Here is a 19,726-nt window from a genome sequence, read left to right on the forward strand (position 1 = left end):
CGTTAGGCTGGAATGATGGAGCAAACCCAGATAGATGAAATATTAAAAAATTAATGCAAGGGCCTAAGTCAAGAGCAAAGCGCGGGACCGACGAAAGTACCAGCCCATGGTATCGTCATGCTCTGGAGACGACAGAGCGTGCCGGCTTCCGAGGAAAGCAAAAATTAAAAAGACCCTTGACATTAGGAGTAGACTAGAGGGATGTGAAAAAAATCTAAAGATGAAGGTATTTCAGACCATCAGCAGGCAGCTTATAAGTTCAAAGGGGTTTTCTGTAGAACCAGCCCCCAGTGTGGTCTTCTCCACTTCCTCTTATATGTGTGGTGGGAAGAAAAAAGTGAACCGTTATGAAGAAGAGGACCCAAAAAAGTACTCTGATTTAGTAAGGTCTGTCTTGTCATTCAGAGGCCACGCTCAGACTCCACAGCCTTTGTTCGAGGAAGATGCTTTACTCTATGGACCTGTGAGGAAGTGTAAGGCCCCAAAGCAAGAAGAAGGGGCAGGAGGTCCACGAAACTGGGGTCCTCTCTTCAATCCGGAGAAAAGCGGAAAACCAAATGATCCTACAGTTCCTCTGAAAATCCCTTTGCAAAGGAATATGATACCAAGGGTGACCCGAGTCCTTTAGCAGACCATGAACTCAGAACAGATTTCCTGTTTGGAGAGGTGGAAACAGTGGATGATTCTGGAACTGGGAGAGGATGGTTTTGCAGAATATACTTCAAACATGTTTTTACAAGGGAAATGGTTTCATGAAGCCTTGGAAAGCATACTTTCACCCCAGGGGAACTTAAGAGAGAGAGATGAAAATCTCCTCAAATCTGGCTACATCCAAAGGGTCCAGCATGTTCTGAGAGATGTCAGTGGAGTGTGGGCTCTGGAAAATGCTGTTAGACGTGAGACCCTAAAGTATGTAGGTCTGCTGCACTGTGTGGCTGATTATCAGGGAAAGCTGTGTGTGACTGATCGGAAGACATCTGAGAAACCAAAGCCTTTCATCCGAAATACATTTGACAACCTGCTGCAAGTCGTGGTGTATGTCAGTGCCATAAACCATAAGGCCAACTACAGCTTTCAGGTTCAGTGTGGCTTGATCGTGGTGGCCTACAAAGACAGGTCCCCCGCCCACCCACATTTCATGGATGCAGAGCTCTGCTCCCAGTACTAGGCAAAGTGACTTCGACTAGAAGAATATACAAAGAAGGAAAAGAACCTGAATATTCAGAAACTAGATTAGGGGCAGGAAGCTGTGTGGGAACGCTCAGGACTTTCTCACAGTTTGGGAAGATGTATTGCTGTTTCCTGTGATCTAGAATGAGGTGCCACAGGGTCTGAGAGCTGCAGTAACACAAGCTGAACTAGTAAGTTGTTGAAATTTATTGCAACCAAAAAGGCAAAGCCGGAAAAGTTAAATTAAAAAGATGGACTTCGGCACATAAAAGACCAGCTCTGCTACCTCTGACTAGCATTTACCCAAAAAAAGGGTAAGCAGCATTGGCACAGTGTTGGTGCCTCTTGGACCCCTGTAGACCTTTCTGTGTTCTGGGCAGGATGCCCAGTCTTTGAACTGAGAGATTCAGGGTGGTGAGGCCTAGTGCTCAGAGCATTTCCCCCGGGGCACGCCAGCAGGGAGGGCTGTGCACCCACAGTGTGTATGTGCAGTGAGAATTTGTATCAGCTAACAACTGCTGCCAGTGCGGGCTCCTAAAACTTGTCTTATGTATGGGGTTCCCTGTATTTCATTTGGGGGGGAAAAGCTCCCATTTGACATTTTTGAAAAATAAATGTGATTTCTTAGCCTCAAGTAAACATTGCTCTCTGGAAAGATGGAGTATACTCACTATATCGTGGTGTATGCCCCTTGGCATCCCACCAAATAACACTCAGGAGCAGCCAGGCTCCAGTCTGAGAATCGTAATTGTAGGTATTTTGGTAGCTATCTTCTGGTTTGAGTCAAGGAATTGTGTACGTGGAGAAAATGTATTTATTGTTTGTTGAATTTTCCAGCTATGGGGAAAAATAATAACATGTAATTTTTTCTATGTTTGATAAGTAATAAAATTGATTAGTTGTCACTGGGTTCAGGAAACTTAAATAAATGTCCACTACAGCCTTGGGGGAAGGCTCCCTGTTTTATGGAGTAGGTTAGCATTTAAATTACAGTTGCTGTCTTAAAATAGTAGTGTGCTACAAACACCTTTTTCCTTCATTAGCCATTAGTTATAAGAAATTAAATACAAGATGTGAGTAAAGTAAAAATAATAATAATAATGCAACAATGTTATATTTTAGTTTGAATAATAAATTTTACAATTAAAAAAGTATTAAATGAGTTGGACCTGCTATGACATCTGTTCAATGAAAAAATACATGGGGGTTAGAATTAGTCAACAAAATTATCTGACACAAAATAAATTTGAAGGAGATGCACAGTTTAGGGGAGATTTTATTATTAAATTTCAACATATCACAGGTTGGTTCTTTATGTTGGATTTGTTATGGTGACATGAACATTTGTTCTTTTTCCACTTGCTCGATCCACTACCTGGGCTGGATTTCATCCAACCTCTAAGACAAACATGTTTTCACCCCAGTACAGCCCTGAGATGAGGTCTGCCTACATCTGGACTTCTTATACTGGTTTCCAAACAGCTGATAGCTCAGGGCCTTGTCTAGTTGGGGACTGGAAGAACTTTGCTAGCAGATGACACAGGTGGTTGCTCCTTTGTTCTATTAACATTTACAGAATTGAATTGTTTTTATTCTGTCTAGAGCAGTGGTTCTCAAAGTATGGTCATGTAACCCCTAGCAGTCTGAGAGACTCTTTCACAGGATTAATGAGATTCTCTCTTTTTCCAACTTCCTATCTGTATTAAAATGGATATTTTTTTTTCATATACTCAACCAAAATATACTGAAGCATGTTGAATATAGAAGTAAATAGGTGACTGCAAACATCTTTTAAGCTAGGTATCTTTGGAAATTTAAAAATAAGTAAAATAATGTCATTCTTCTCAATTTATCTTGAGACATAAATTTTTTAAAGTTACTTGTTATGATATATTTTAAATTTTTATTATACCTTTTTAATAAATTAGTTCAGTTTTATAAAATGTAGTTTTAATTTATAATATGGTACATATCAATAGAAATTATCCATATAATCAAAAGCTATTTGGGGTCTTTAGTAATTTTCAAGTGAAGGGAATGAAACTAAGACCAAAAAGTTTGAGTTCTATTGATCTAGGGAAAAATCTTAGCTTGATAATATAAAAGCATGTGGAAAAATTATGATTATTCATATTCAATTAATATTTATATTCAATTAATAACATTTCTAAAGCCTATAGTTAAAGACTAAACAACATGGAAGCTCACTTGGTCAATATAATTATATATGACTCCAGATCTTATTTTTTAATTTTTGTTTTCTGTCTTCTCTTCTCTATGTTTCCATGTCATATATTCATGGCTAATGTGCTTATATATTTTCCTTTTTATCTTTCCCTTTTCCTCTCTCTGTTCCCAACTGTTTCTCCTTTCTCTCTCTCTATCTTCCCTCCCAGAACTTGCTGCCATCTTTTCCTATTTTACACTACTGTAAATACTACTGTATTTAGTATACTATGTATTACTGTATATAGTATCAAATCACAGAATTAAAAATATATGCTTTTCTTAGTAAATAAAATTTTAATATATTTATATCAAATGTCTCCTTTTACTCTCCCCTCAAGGTAGCTAAAATTAAAAGTTTGGTGACATTTCTAAAAACCAAAAAGACACCAAAAATAAATTTTTAATTCATACTTTAATGTAGTATTTGAAATTTTCTCTAGAAATATTTTAACATTCTTAGAAAAGCATAAAAGGAAAATAAAGTAAAAAGCAAAGAAAATTATTTTATTTATGGGAAGTGAAGTCTTCAAATGAGAAGAATAAGTGAAATGTGAAGAAGAAGGAAGAAATTGTGACAAAATCTGAAGCCAGGGGCTTATTAATATCAATATTTGTTTTTAAACTGTTATTTGAAATTATTTATATGATTTTTTCCAGAGAGTAAGAACATGCCAGGGAGAAACTCTGCAATGGGTAGAAAATTTGTCACAATGTAATGACACATGTCAAATTTGAAGTTTGTTTTTGCTTTGTGTTGAAATTATACTCTGTTGTGCCTTCTCTTTACTAAAATTATATTACACACAAAACGTTGGGGGTTCTACTGTTTAGACCCGTCATGGAGTGGAAGCTGGATGTTTAAAGACAATGGCAGCCTTAGGAACCGAGAGCAAACTCAAAGCACCTGACACCAATGAAGCAGCTGGAGATATAGATTGACTGAGGGAAATTTAAGTCACATTTGGAATCTTCAAAGGATAGAGGAAGGTATACTGACCTTCATATGATGTGTTGTGCTGGGGCTTGAATTTAAATCATGAAATTTATCTCTCATTAAATTGAGAGATTTTCTAACTTCTAATCCAGTTATTTTAATTATTTTTGTATTATATTTGTTAGTGTTATCTTCTACCAGAAGTAAATTTAGATTCTATACTGAATCAGTGGCAAGAAACTTATTTCTCTCTTGCATTCATATTAATATTGTCCATTATCAAACATGATACTAAGTGTATTCAGTAAAGACTGGTGACTGATTTGCCACTGATAGAAAGAAATACATCAATTTTTTAAAGCAAAAATTCAAAGAGATGGCTATTTAACTTGTAAGATTACAGTCTGTTGCCATCCTGGTGAAATAGTTAAGGAAAAAAGTACAATGAATTAAAACATTTTCTGGTTTGAATCTTGACTCTGTAACATGTTTGTTACTTTGAGAGAGTTACTAAATAATTTAAATAATTTGTTTTGTTTCTCAGTTGCCCCATCTGTAAAGTAGATTAATAATAATACCTACTATTGAATTGTTATGAAAAGTAAGTGAAAAAAAATATAAAAAACTTAAACTAGTGATTGGTCAATTCTAAGGTCTCAGTGAACGTTATCAAGACCTAAAAATTATTTTATTTAGAATGATTTATATGATTTCTCTTTTCCAATGTTGCATCAGGGTCAAATTGGCTAGAATATAATTTTTTTACAAACTGCAACACACCTATGTTCATATGATGTTATCCCATCTGTTTGAAATATAACATTTCAATCAAAATGGTGTTTTGCTTTCATGAATACACCTGGATTGATAGCTCTTGTATTATCCTGGGAATGCCAGTTGTTTTTGTTTCTATCTTTTTGTCTTTGAATTAATGAGTCAGTAGAGAAGAGAATATAATTAATGTACTGGTTTCAAAGATTGTTTAAAACACATGGTACACTGAAATTTAAAAAAAAAAATGTTTGAGCCTAGAATATATACCATGATTACTTCATTAGGGTTGTTTTCTGTTGTTTGATCTTCTTAATATATAAACTGTAGCACTACTAGTACAGCACTCCAACTCTCTAGAGAAAAACCTAAGTGAATTACATAAAAATAACAGGTAAACCAGCATTGACATACATGGTGTTAGTGAATACTGGTGTGAGAACTCTCAAAGACAGCCTGTACTTACCTTTCATAAACAATGATACAGTTGGAGCTACTTGGAATTTGTCTAGGGTTTAATAGAAAGATCACTGAGCAATGGTGTGAGCTGAGTTCTCAAAATGGCTAACGCTAAGTTAATTCAAACTAATCTTAATAACATCTCTAGTTTAATTTCCTTAACTCTAAACCACAAGGGCTATATCAGATATATTATTAATTTTTATTCTACTGTATTTTTATTCAATAAATAATTGTATGACTGTTAGGTACCCTGTTAAGTTTTGGGACACAGAGTTGAAATAGGTAAACCCTGTCTTGAAGGAACTCACAGTAGAGTGAAGGACACTAAAGGTTATGATATTTAATCCCAGGTTCTTATTTAGGCAAAGAAGAGAAGAATGTAATCTAATCTTGGAGATGAGTAATTATTTCTCTGAGACAATGGGGACAACTCTGAATCTCAAATAGTGAATATAGTAAATGTGTGTTAAAAATGTGCATGGAGTAGGAATTAGTGGAGACTTCCAAGCAAAGGAAACAGTATATTCAGGAGTACCAAAGGCTAAGGAAACGTGATAACTTCAGGAATTGCTGGTAATTCAGTATAATGGAGCCTTGGGTGTGGAAGGACCAGACGGAAGATGGAGAGGGAAGCCAAGTTCATATTGCCAAGGCCCCATTACGATAATCATTTAAAATTTTATCCTGAAAGCAATGGGTAATCGTGAAATAATTTTTAAGAGGAAATGACATATTCAGAATTGCATTTTGAAAACAAAACCCGTTGGCAGAAATGAAACAATAGGTATGAAGTGGCATTACTGGGTGAAGGGATACCTGTTAGGAAACTGCTATGGGAAAGCTAGGTAAGAAATAATGAAGGCTTGACATATGACTCCAGCAGCAGTAGTGGGAATGGAGGAATGGATTTGATAAATATTATAGGAAAAAAATTTGTAGAAATTAGAGACTGATTAAATGTATGAGATCTGGAAGAGAGTTATTTTTCTGGGTGGATGGGGTGGTGCTCTTTGCTGAGAGAACACAGGAATGGGAACAGGTTGGAAAAGCTTATAAATTTCCATATAGGATAGATTCAGTTTAAGTTTCCTGTGGTTTTTAATGGGAGACAGCCATCAAAAAATTGGACATATGGGTCTAGAAATCAGGAGATGATCCCTCAATTATCTTTTCAAATAATTTTATAACTCAATTTAACCAAAAATTACTTAACTAAGAGAAACTTTTTTAGTGCTAACTATATTCTAGCCATTAGTCTAAATCTGAATAGTTGAAAAAATGAATATTATTTAAGTATTTGCATTGCCCTTGCTTTGAAGTAGCTCGCTAACTCAGAAGGGATATGTCTTGTTATCTAATAATTAAGCCACAAAATATAGAAAATAGAATGCCAAAAGAAATATTCACCTTTTAATTCTTTAACCTATTTTAGAATACCCCTCAGTCACCTTTTTCCAGATAAAATTTCTACTTTTTCAAGCTAGAGCTTCCTTTGAGCTTCTTCTGTTTTATACTCCCTGTCTTTTTGTGTGGCTTTTTGGATTATCACAAGACTGTTCATATGTTGACACAGAGACAGACAGAGTACCCAGGGCTCTACCAAAGTTTTACAAGCCAAGTATTGCCAGACAATAACATCCTGGACAATGACACTTCTCTTTTGAATTTATCTTAAGTTTTTTCTCTTGTTAGTTCCATTGTTTTTCTGTTCAACAATTGATAATAAATAACAATCAAGTCCCTTTCCCTTCTCACAATGTCAACTTTTAATTATTGCATTAACTTTTATTACATGTATAATTTTTAAGTTAAATAGTTCCGTTGGTATATGTGAAAAAGAATCATTACAAAAATACAGATGCTCTAAGAAATTTAATTAGGATTATGTAAATAATAAAGAACTATGTATAGGAATTATTTATTAATTGGACTTTCTTGTTTCTATTATAATATCTGTCGTGATTTATATAATGAAAAATCTGATTAAAACAGATGATATTTCTCAGCTCTAACTTCCTGAATCTTTAATGGAATTTATATAATCACCCATAGAAGACACTTTAATCTCCATTGCATATAGGATCAATTCCAAACTCCCTAGTTTGATGCTCAAAAATTCTTCCTAATCTGTTAGACTGAATTTGAAGATAAAATTGTGAACTCCAGCAGCTGATCCCCTTTCCAGCCTAAATCTTTGACTTGGCACCAGCCATGTCTATTTGTTTGTTTCCTCCTCTCTCTAAACTCACCAACCTTTAGTTCAGTTTTTCTTCTTTTCTGGGAACTTTCCTGATCCAATTTTCAGTGATCCTAATTATATTCAGCACTTATTCTGTCTCCCTTCTCACTTTCTTCATATGTGTATATCTGTGTTCCAAAGTCACCTATAAAAGAAACGTTGAGGGAAGTGACCAGGAGTGAGCAAGAGACAAAGAGTTGTATCTTGCCCTCTAATTCCAGTCACATTGCATATTTTCTTACATCTCAATTGTACTTTTAGATAGATTATATGCATATGATTAAATGAGAATCAGATTATATGCATATGATTAAATGAGACTCAGAGACGTTCAAATAACTTCTTAAAACTCACTCAGGTTTTAATGGGGAACTGGATTTGAATTCAGAGCTGCCTGTTTTCTTCTCTTGCTCATCTTACCCATGGCCAGAATGAGGTGGGCATGGGCTTTGAAATTGGGGTGTTAGAGTTTAGATTGCAATGCTGCTCCTTACTAGCTATGTGGACAAACTTATCAAACATTTTCTATATTCTCTACTAAGGATTTTATAAACCTTATTACAGGTAAGATTGTCAGCAAGAACACTAAGCCATGGTGGTAATATTATTGTCACTTTATAAATAAGGAAACTGAAGCACAGGGAGTTTGGGTAACCTACCTAAGTTCATAGAATTAGAGGCACAACTGAACTTCAATCCTGGGAAGTCTGAACATATATTCTAAATTAATATGCTAATCATTATGCTCCTATGGGAAACTACTATAACCCTTTTAAGCATCAACAGTTTCCTCATGTATAAAATGGATATAAGATTATTTAGAAGATTAAATGAGATAATAGGAAAACACTAAGCACAATGACTTGCATAGTAGTAACTAGATAATAATGATTGTTGTTATCTTAATTATTTTGTTTCAGAATTAAGCTGTACAGAGCCTCCTCAGGCCCTAGGCTGTTCAAAGTCCTCTGCTTCAGTGGGGGAGGGTACTTTTCCATTTGGGTTCAAGCAGCCAAATAAAACTGAAGCTGAGATCAACACAGCACAAGCTTTATTCAATGGCTAAAGAATGGAGACGCAGAAACTAAGTTCACAGAACAAATTCTCACCCAGAAGATGAGAAGGATTTAATTTTAAAGAGTAAAGACAAAGGGAGGAAGAGTGAGGCTAATGATGGGGAGGCACATGCATTAGTCTATCTGGAAGGGACAGGGGTTTTTCAAGGGAGTGGGAAACCACCCCGTTTTGATTATTCTTTTGTCCTTAATGTCCTGTGATCGCCATTGGTAGGTGTGTTATTTATTATGCTAATATAGTAAAAGCAGTGTACAATGAGACTCAGGGCCTGTTGGAGGTCAGATTTGTTTGCCATCTTTGTCCGAGCTGGTCCCACTTGATTTTCATTTGTTTGTAGCTTCCTTTCTTATCTCTATACCCTTCAAATTAAAGATTTATGTTAACTCCTGCTAAAGGTGGTGGTAGGTTGTTTTGAGCAAAGACCTGAAGCAGCTCTGGCAACAATTTGTGCTGTCTGGAGGGCTGGGGGCAGGAATTATATATTTTTATCTCATCAAAAATTAACTCTGCATATAGTTACTTGCTTCATAAAAACTTATTCATTTTATTATTTAATATATTAGTTCTTTTGAAAGATGGTGAAGTGAAAAAAGACAGTGCGTTGTTATATATTGACAGATACATCAATACAGTTTTAGATCCTTTTAGATTTAAACCATATTCAATAATGGAAGAATATTTTATGCCACCACTTAGAAAGAAGTTTTGTGGGAGAAATTTCATCATTGGACCTTATATCAATTTAATAGCAAAAACCTTCAATATAATCTACCTCAGAATCCAAAACTTACTTTACCCATATTTTCCAATAATATTGCAATCCAAGTGTATTTTGGACTCTGCTCCATTATTTTCTATCATGACTCCCTTTAGGACACTCATATCTAAATGTGCCCACAGCATAGCACCTAGCATGCATTGGTATGGAGAACTCTCTGATGATTTGCAATCTGTACCAGGAGAGGAAAAGTTGTGGAGTCAGTTCTTTTTTGACAGTTAGTTTTATTTGTCCCCACCTCCAAATTCTAGCCAGTCTCCTCCTAAATTTGTGCCTGTGATTGTAAGAATGACAAGGCTAGAGTGTGCAGTTAGGTCAGTACTCAAATACCTCTCTGAAAAAAGTGGAAGAACTGAAAGTAGACAGGATAATGACATCACCCAATGGATAACAGAGAATTCCAGGATGAGATCCAAAGGTGTCCCTCTGAGGCAATTTATAAATTGTTACAAATAAGATTAAGAAGATTACTATATCCCAGAAAGAGGATTAATCTATAACTCCTAGAAACTAAATTGAATTATGTCAAATAAACATGTTAAAAATAAAAAGGATATAATAAAGAAAGGTGGGGCTTCCCTGGTGGCGCAGTGGTTGAGAGACCGCCTGCCGATGCAGGGGACACGGGTTCGTGCCCTGGTCCGGGAAGATCCCCATACCGTGGAGCGGCTAGGCCCGTGAGCCATGGCCACTGAACATGCGCGTCCGGACCCTCTGCTCTGCAATGGGAGAGGCCACAACAGTGAGAGGCCCGTGTACCACAAAAAAAAAAAGAAAAAAGAAATGTGGTCTATATGGAATCAAGATAATTAATTGAAGAGCAATTACATGACAAGGATAAGTCAGGAATGACTAAGGAGATATAAATGTTATCTGGAAATTGAGTATTTTAATCATCAGAAAGAAAAACACAATACTCTGAGTAAAATTTTCCACAACCCTCTCCAATTCCTTATATTCTGTTTCATGTCCTGCTTTTCTATTTTTATTTTCCTATTTACCAGTGTTTGCTTGTATCTTGATAATAGAAAAGTTTCTTTTGCTTATTCTGTTTGCTTGTATCTTGATAATAGAAACGTTTCTTAGAATAGCAGAAAAGAAGTTTCTGGTCATTTGAAAAAGAATAACTTTCACTGTAAATTAGCATTTCTGGTTTTTATATTTTTATTTTATTTATTTTTTATTGAAGTACAGTTGATGCAAAATATTGTTTTAGTTTCAGGTGTGCAGCAAAGTGAGTCAGTTATACATATTCATTTATTGGTTATTTTTTTAGATTCTTTGCCCATATAGGTAAATAGAGAGTATTGAGTAGAGTTCACTGTGCTGTTAGTTATCTATTTTAAATATAGTTCTGTGCAGCTGTCAATCACAATCTCCCAATTTATCCCTCCCCTCTTCCCCCCAGTAACCATATATTTGTTTTCTACATCTGTGATTCCATTTGTTTTGTAAATAAGTTTATTTGTACCATTTTTTTAGATTCCACATATAAGTGATATCATACTATATTTGTCTTTCTCTAACTTACTTCACTCAAGATGACTATCTCTAGGTCCATCCGTGTTGCTGCATGTGGCATTGTTTTGTTCTTTTTATGGCTGAGTAATGTTCCACGGTACATGTGTACCACAACTTCTTTATCCATTTCTCTGTTGATGGACATTTAGGTTGCTTCTATGTCCAGGCTATTGTAAATAGTGTGGCAATGAACATTGGGGTGCATGTATCTTTTTGAATTATGGTTTTCTCCTGATATACACCCAGGAGTGGGATTTTTGGGTCATATGGGAGCTTTATTTTTAGCTTTTTAAGGAAATTCCATACTCTCCTCTATAGTGGCTGTAACAATTTACATTCCCAACAACAGTGCAGGAGGGTTCCCTTTTCTTCACACCTTGTCTAGCATTTATTGTTTGTAGATTTTTTGATGATGGCCATTCTTCCTGGTGTCAGGTGATAACTTGCTATAGATTTGCTTTGCATTTCTCTAATAATTGGTGATGTTGAGCAGCTTTTCATGTGTCTCTTGGCCATCTGTATGTCTTCTTTGGAAAAATATCTGTTTAGATCTTCTGCTCATTTTTTTATTGGGCTGTTTGGTTTTTTTGATATGGAGCTGCATGTGCTGTTTGTATATTTTGGAAATTAATTCCTTGTCAGTTGCTTCATTTGCAAATATTTTCTCCCATTTTGAGGGCTGCCTTTTCATTTTGCTTATGGTTTCCTTTGCTGTGCAGAAGCTTTTAAGTTTAATGAGGTCCCACTTATTTATTTTTGTTTTTATTTTTACCACTCTAGGTGGTTGAACAAAAAAGATATTGTTGCATTTATGTCAGAGAGTGTCTGCCTTTGTTTACCTATAAGAGATTTATAGTATCTGGCCTTACATTTAGGTCTTTAATCCATTTTGAGTTTATTCTTGTGTATGGTGTTGGGTAGTGTTCTAATCTCATTCTCTTACATGTAGCTGTCCATTTTCCCAACACCACTTATTGAAGAGACTGTCATTTCTCCATTGTATATTTTTGACACCTTTGTCATAGATTAGGTGACCATAGGTACATGGGTTTATCTCTGGACTTTCTATTCTGTTTCATTGATGTATATTTCTGTTTTTGTGCCAGCACTATACTGTTTTGTTGAGAGTAGTTTTGTAGTATAGTCTGAAGTTAGGGAGCCTGATTCCTCCAGCTCTTTTTCTTTCTCAAGATTGCTTTGGCTATTCCAGGTCTTTTGTGTCTTCATACAAATTGTAAAATTTTTGTTCTAGTTCTGGGAAAAATGCCATTGGTAATTTGATAGGGATTGCATTGAATCTGTAGATTGCTTTGGGTGGTATTTTGACAGTACTGATTCTTCCAATCCAATAACATGGTATATCTCTCCAACTGCTTGTTTCATCTTTGATTTCTTTCATCAGTATCTTACAGTTTTCTGAGTACAGGATTTTGCTTCCTTAGATTCATTCTTAGATTTTTTTTTTTTTTGGTGTGATGCTAAATGGGTTCTTTCCTTAATTTCTTTTCTGATCTTTCTTTGTTAATGTATAGGAATGCAAGACATTTCTACATATTAATATTGTATCCTGCAACTTTACCAAATTCATTGATGAGCTCTAGTAGTTTTCTGGTAGCATCTTTAGAACTTTGTATGTATAGTATCATGTCATCTGCAAAGAGTGACACTTTTACTTCTACTTTCCAATCTGGATTCCTTTTCTTTTTTTTTCTCTGACTGTCATGGTTAGGACTTCCTAAACTATGCTGAATAAAAGTGGTGAGAATGGACATCCTTGTCTTGTTCTTGATCTTAAAGGAAGAGCTTTCAGGTTTTACTTTTGAGTATGATGTTAGCCACAGGTTTTTTATATATGGCCTTTATTATGTTGAGGTATACTCCTTCTAAGCCCACTTTCTGGAGAGCTTTTTATCATAAGTGGTGTTGAATTTTGTCAAAAGGTTTTTCTGCATCTGTTGCAATGATCATATGGTTTTTATTCTTCAGTTTGTTAATGTGGCAAATCACATTGATTGATTTGCATATATTGAAGAATCCTTTTATCCCTGGGATAAATCCCACTTGATCATGGTGCATGATACTTTCAATGTATTGTCGGATTTGGTTTTCTAGTATTTTGATGAGAATATTTGCTTCTATGTTCATCAGTGATATTGGCCTGTAATTTTATTTTTTGTTGTCTTTGGTTTTGGTATCAGGGTGATGGTAGCCTCATTGAATGAGCTTGGGAGTGTTCTTCCTCTGCAATATTTTGGAAGAGTTTCAGAAGGATTGGTGTTTCCTCTTCTCTAAACGTTTGATAGAATTCACCTGTGAAGCCATCTGGTTCTGAACTTTTGTTTGTTGTGAGTTTTTTATATCACAGTTTCAATTTCATTACTTGTGATTGGTCTTTTCATATTTTCTGTTTCTTTCTGGTTCAGTCTTGGAAGGTTGTACCTTTATAAGAATTTGTCCGTTTCTTCTAGGTTGTCCATTTTATTGTCATATATTTGCTTATAGTAGTCTCTTCCGTTTCTTTGTATTTTTGTGATGTCCATTGTAATTTCTCCTCTTTCATTTCTAATTTTATTGATTTGAGTCCTCTCGCTTTTTCTCCTGATGAGTCTGGCTAAATGTTTATCAATTTTGTTTACTTTTACAAGAACCACCTTTTAGTTCCATTGATCTTTGCTATTGTTTTCTTTGCCTGTATTTCATTTATTTCTGCTCTGGTCTTTACAATTTCTTTCCTTATACTATCTGTAGATTTTGTTTTTTCTCTAGTTGTTTTAGGTGTAAGGCTATGTTGTTTATTTGAGGTTTTTCTTGTTTCTTGAGGTAAGATTGTATTGCCATAAACTTCCCTCTTAGAACTACTCTTGCTATGTCCCATAGGTTTTGGATCTTTGTGTTTTCATTGGCATTTGCCTCCATGTAATTTTTTATTTTATCTCTGATTTCTTCAGTGATCCATATTGTTAGTAACATATTGTTTAGTCTCTATGTGTTTGTGTTTTTCACAGTTTCTTTTCCTATAATTGATTTCTAATCTCATAGTGCTGTGGTCAGAAAAGATGCTTGATAAAATTTCAATTTTTTTTTTTTTTTTTGCATTTACCAAGGCATATTTTGTGGCCCAAGATATGATCTATCCTGGACAATGTTCCATGTGAACTTGAGAAGAAAGTGTATTCTGCTGCTTTTGGATGGAAAGTCCTATAAATATCAATTAAATCTATCTGGTCTAATTCATAATTTAAAGCTTGTGTTTCCTTACTGATTTTCTGTCTGGATGATCTGTCCATTGTTGTAAGTGGGGTGTTAAAATCCCCCACTATTATTTTGTTATTTTTGATTTCCCCTTTTATGGCTGTTAGCATTTGCCTTATGTATTGAGGTGCTCCTATGTTAGGTGAAGATATATTTACAATTGTTATATCTTCTTCTTGGATTGATCCCTTGATCATTAGGTAGTGTCCTTCCTTTTCTCTTGTAATAGTCTTTATTTTAAAGTCTGTATTGTCTGATGTGAGTATTGTTACTCCAGCTTTTATTTGATTTCCATTTGCATGGAATATTTTTCTTCATTCACTCACTTTCAGTCTGTATGATTTCCTAGGTCTGAAGTTGGTCTTGTTTTTATATCCATTCAGCCAATCTGTGCCTTTTGCTTGGAACATTTAATCCATTTACATTTAAGGTAATTTTCAATATGTATGTTCCTATTGCCATTTTCTTAATTGTTTTGGGTTTGTTTTTGTAGGTCTTTTTCTTTCCTTCCTCTTTTGTTCTGTTCTCTTGTGTTTTAATGACCATCTTTAGTGTTGTGTTTAGTTGTTTTGTGTGTGAGTGTGTTTGTGTGTGTGTGTATCTATTGTAGCTTTATGGTTTGTATTTCCCATGAAGTTTTTTTTTTTTTTTTTTTTTTTTTTTTGTGGTACGTGGGCCTCTCACTGTTGTGGCCTCTCCCATTGCAGAGCAGAGGGTCCGGACGTGCAGGTTCAGTGGCCATGGCTCACGGGCCTAGCCACTCTGCGGTACGTGGCATCTTCCCGGACCGGGGCATGAACCCATGTCCCCTGCATCGGCAGGCAGACTCTCAACAACTGCACCACCAGGGAAGCCTTCCCATGAAGTTTTGATATAGCACTCTGTATATATACAAGGTGGCTTTAAGCTGCTGGTCTTTTAAGTTCCACTTCCTGCATTTGTACTCTCCTCTTCTCACAGTTGCTGGGTTTGCTTTCATATTTGTGTGTGGGTGATTTCTTACTTTTACTGTATATTTGCCTTTACCTGTGAACTTTTCCATTTGTACTTTTCTTTTTGCTAGTTGTGGCCTCTTTTTTCCCCCCACATAGAGAAGCTTCTTTAGCATTTGATTCAAAGCCAGTTTGGTGATGCTGAATTCTCTTAGCTTTTGCTTGTCTGTAAAGCTTTTGATTTCTCCATCAAATCTGAATGAAAGCTTTGCTGAGAACACTATTCTTGGTTGTACGTTCTTCCCTTTCACCAGTGTAAGTATATTGTGCCACTCCCTTCTGGCCTGTAGAGTTTCTGCTGAGAAATCAGCTGATAACATTACAGGCATTCCCTTGTGTGTTATTTTTTGCTTTTCCTGCTAGTGTTTAAATTATTATTTTCTTTACAAATAAAAAGTTGATCAGGGTAAATTATTCTCAGGACTTATTATTCCCATGGTGCATTCATAAAAGTTCACTTCTGAACCTGAAAAGAAAAGAAGATCTTGAGTCTGTTGAGATTCCCCCATGGTTCATATTTGTGGTTTAAGCCTGCTGACATTTGTCACTTACCCTTGGGCTGTCAAATCTAGCTTTGCATTGGATTCACCTTGGTTGTCGTTACAAGCATCAGTTCATACATACCCCTCAAAATATGTGGAATCAGCCAGGGACTGATATATCATTATTTTAAAGAGTTCTTCAGCTGATTCTGATGGTACTTTTGCTATGCCTTCTGAAATACAATAATGTCATGTTCAAGAGAGAAATGCAGCCTGATAAATTGTTTCTTAATTGTGTATGTGAATAACCACTTCAAAAAAATAGAAAAAAAATTAGCCATTTTCTTCTTATGAAGAAAAGCTCTGCACTCAGTATAATTCCTTCTGTTCTACAGCAGAGTCCCATCCAAGACCATGTTCTCCAAGAGTATTTGATGAATACCTGGTGAGGAAAAAAAATGATGAAATGGCAGTAGGACACCAAGATGGAAATTATGGTTGTGGGTTCTTAACAATTCAGTATTAGAGGACGAATTAGAAGCAGATGAGTTAGGTCTCTCAATGTCAAGTGTATCTACCTCTAAGTGAGAAGAGCTTGATTATCTTCAAGTTCTCCAGAAAATAATAAAAATGATTAAATAAAATAGATTAATTTTTATCAACAACTGAAAGAATGCAGACTACACATTTTTTGTAGTTTCTTTTGTAACTACTTAAAGACAAAGACAAAATGTTTCTTTGTTGTGTTTGTAGAAAGGATGTAATTTAAAATGTAGCACAAAGTCCACAGGTTTCACACTGAATAATTGACATTCCCTAATACCAGGGGCAGTACTGTAGAACTGACTATAAGGTTTCTGCACATGTTTGGCCTAGGAGGAAAAAATTTGGATTCTAAGGAACATAAAAGTACACAGGCAAACTGGATTTACTAAGCAAGAATCTGAGTGCAGAGAAGTAAGATAAATGAACCAAGGGCAGGCAGATACTGTAGGGGTTGGCAAACAGGTCTCGAAGGTTATGGGTTTGCAATAGCAAGTTAAAAATTAGGATGCAATAAAGGTGAATTCTGTACTTAGCCCTCATCTGTTCTCTGAATTTTATTGGCTGCCTTGGTGTGTGTGTGTGACCTAGAGCATGGAGGTGAATATTTACATATAGACAAAATCCAGTCCTGTTTGCAAAGTGAGAATTAAATGAATACATTTAAATAACATGTTTGTATCTGCTCATAGTTGACACTCAAGAACTGGTTTATTATTACACATACATAAGTCTAAGCTGTCCAGCTGTTTCTTGCACAATGATATATTTTATGGTACAGATACTGTTTACACTTTTAATAGTTATTGGTAGAGACAAAGTTCAGGGTACTAAAGGATGACTCAAGTTGTCTGTAAACCTAAGCTATCACTGTAAAACTCATCAATACTATGATACACTAAATCTGAAAACCAGCAAAAGTAATATTCCTCCCAAGACTGCAGACACTGTCATCAAAGTTAATAAGCATTTATTGTAAAATATTATTGGAAAGTTTCCCAGAACTGTTTTCTCCCCGGGAAATATGTACTTACAGGAGTCATGGTCTAAATGTAACTCTATCCCCCATCATATATTAAGTTGAGAAATAACCAATAGGGGACAGTGTAATTGGTGGCAATTATGTAAAAAGAAGCTGGCACTTGACAGCCATTTTACTACATTTCAAAGATATTGAAGAAATAAATCATGATGATAGTAAAGAATTTGGATTTTTGAAACCCTAGGCTTGGAAACTCAAATAATATAGAGACTCAGGATGGATTCTAGGCACTGAACACATATGAATTGATCCAGGCATCAGTAAGAACCTCAGCATTCATGGGTCCCCTAGGCCTTGCCAGGAGTAATGACCAGGACAATAGATTTTGAATGAACAAAGCTCTTATAACATTTGAATTACCTTCAGCAAACAAAGCAAGCTCCTTATTTCATTATTCCTGCCTTCTGATACTTCAGATGTCCAAAACAAACTTTTATTTAATTGTATTCATGTAGTTTTGCGTTTCCATGGTCTGACTTCTGAAAAAAAATATTATTCTTATTCTTATGATGGAGGCTAGATACGCATGTCTAGTCATCCCAGGTGGTTGTGTTAATGTGGGATACCAGTGGAGACTATTTTTGAATATAGTACATTGTGTTATCTATTAATTAAGGCAGGGAGTATTGCTAACAGAATTAAATACTTGTTTATATTTGTTGTATCCAGATTTGTTTGCCTCCTCTTGTCCTCTAAAATACTGTTCTAATCAGCAGACCTATTTTCTACCCTTTTTGATACCACAAACTTACTTATTGTTTGAGTTAAATCATAGAAGGCCAAAGCCCTTGGCTTTCCAATGTGAAGCACTAAATATAAAATGAGTTACTGAAAATAAGACAAGTCTGGTGCCATAAACCTGTCAACCTCATCTCCAAGATTTTCTTTCCGTATGGCACCACATACTTTCTTGATATTACCTTGCACTGAAAAAGTTGGGCATTTATGAATCTCATGTTCAACACATTCTCAGTAATGTAAAAGAATTGGGAGTAATAAGCATGGATCATTTTGAATCCATCATGTGTGTGCATTAAACTGGCATTCAATATTTAGTTAGCATGAAAAGCAGAAGACTATTAGTTTGGGTTTAAGATTTGGTGATTGAATTCTTCAGTTTTCCATGCTCCATCAAAGAACATCAAACAATCATGGAGGAGCAGATGTTGATATTTTCTCTAGTGATGAAGCTAACATCCAAAGGATTCACAATTCCTTTTTTGTATATCATCTAAAGCAGAGCCAGATGCAGCAAGTGGATTTGGCCCAAAAATTAGTATTATCTCAAGCCAAATGTCCTTAGGAGGATTGCAATATGTCCTGCCTGGACAACACAAAATATAATATTGGACTTTCTGGAGCTATATGAGAAGAGGCAATATGCAATTTACAAACAAAGCTAATTGGAACTGTATCAGGAAGATTTTATTTTTAGCAAAGGATCTGGTCAGTTTATTATACCTAAATTACAGTGGTAATTAAAATGAAAAAAAAAAAAAAGAAGTGGGTAGTGGTTTCAGAGTCAAGCACTTTGCTGCCATGCTTGATGGTTTAGAATAACAAGCATGGTTGTAATGTTGTTGATGGTTATGTTAAGACATTCTTTCTTATGTATATATTTTAGATTAAAATAATTACTTGGATGTACAGTAACACAAAAATTGCCAAAATGATAGGCCTAGCTGTGAATTATCAGAATAAGAAATAAAGATTCTACATTACCTGACTGTTCAAAGAATGGTCCAACTTTGATGTCACTGGGGATTTTGTTAGAAATGCAGACACTACGGCTGCACTCCAGATCTACTAAATTAGAATCTCATTTAGCAACATCCCTGGGTGATTTATATGTACATTGAAATTTGAGATGCACTGCTCAATTACTTTAAGAAGGTTTGATGTGTCAGTGTTTGTGTATGTGAGTCACATGTACAAGAATAGCACTGTCATTGAAAATCAGTTTATAAAAGATGTTTTATTTTTTCAATACATTGCAACCTTGAGCCCATGACTAATACTATTCCCTACTTCTTGCTCTTCAGAAGCAACTTGCCCCCATGTTCATCATGGCTGCCTATCCCTGCTGGACTCACATCAAGGGAAAACTTCTACAGAGGCTGTAGGCTTAAAGAATGTTTGGGTACAAAGTTGCCTCTATATTTTTTCAATGAGAGATATCATGAAATTTTCTTAAGATAATAAGAGTAATTGCTAGTATTTACTGAATATATATA

General features: G+C 35.3%; 1 protein-coding gene across 1 annotated transcript; it reads left to right on the forward strand.

Moving 5' to 3' along the window:
- The first annotated feature begins 220 nt into the window (after positions 1-220).
- On the forward strand, positions 221-1,168 carry LOC132436253 (mitochondrial genome maintenance exonuclease 1-like). The gene is made up of 2 exons (XM_060028981.1): positions 221-491; positions 726-1,168. The coding sequence occupies exons 1-2, from the start codon at positions 221-223 to the stop codon at positions 1,166-1,168; spliced, it is 714 nt and encodes a 237-aa protein (XP_059884964.1).
- The last annotated feature ends 18,558 nt before the right edge of the window (positions 1,169-19,726 follow it).

This window comes from Delphinus delphis, chromosome 13 (assembly GCF_949987515.2).
Source record: "Delphinus delphis chromosome 13, mDelDel1.2, whole genome shotgun sequence".
Lineage (NCBI taxonomy): Eukaryota > Metazoa > Chordata > Mammalia > Artiodactyla > Delphinidae > Delphinus > Delphinus delphis.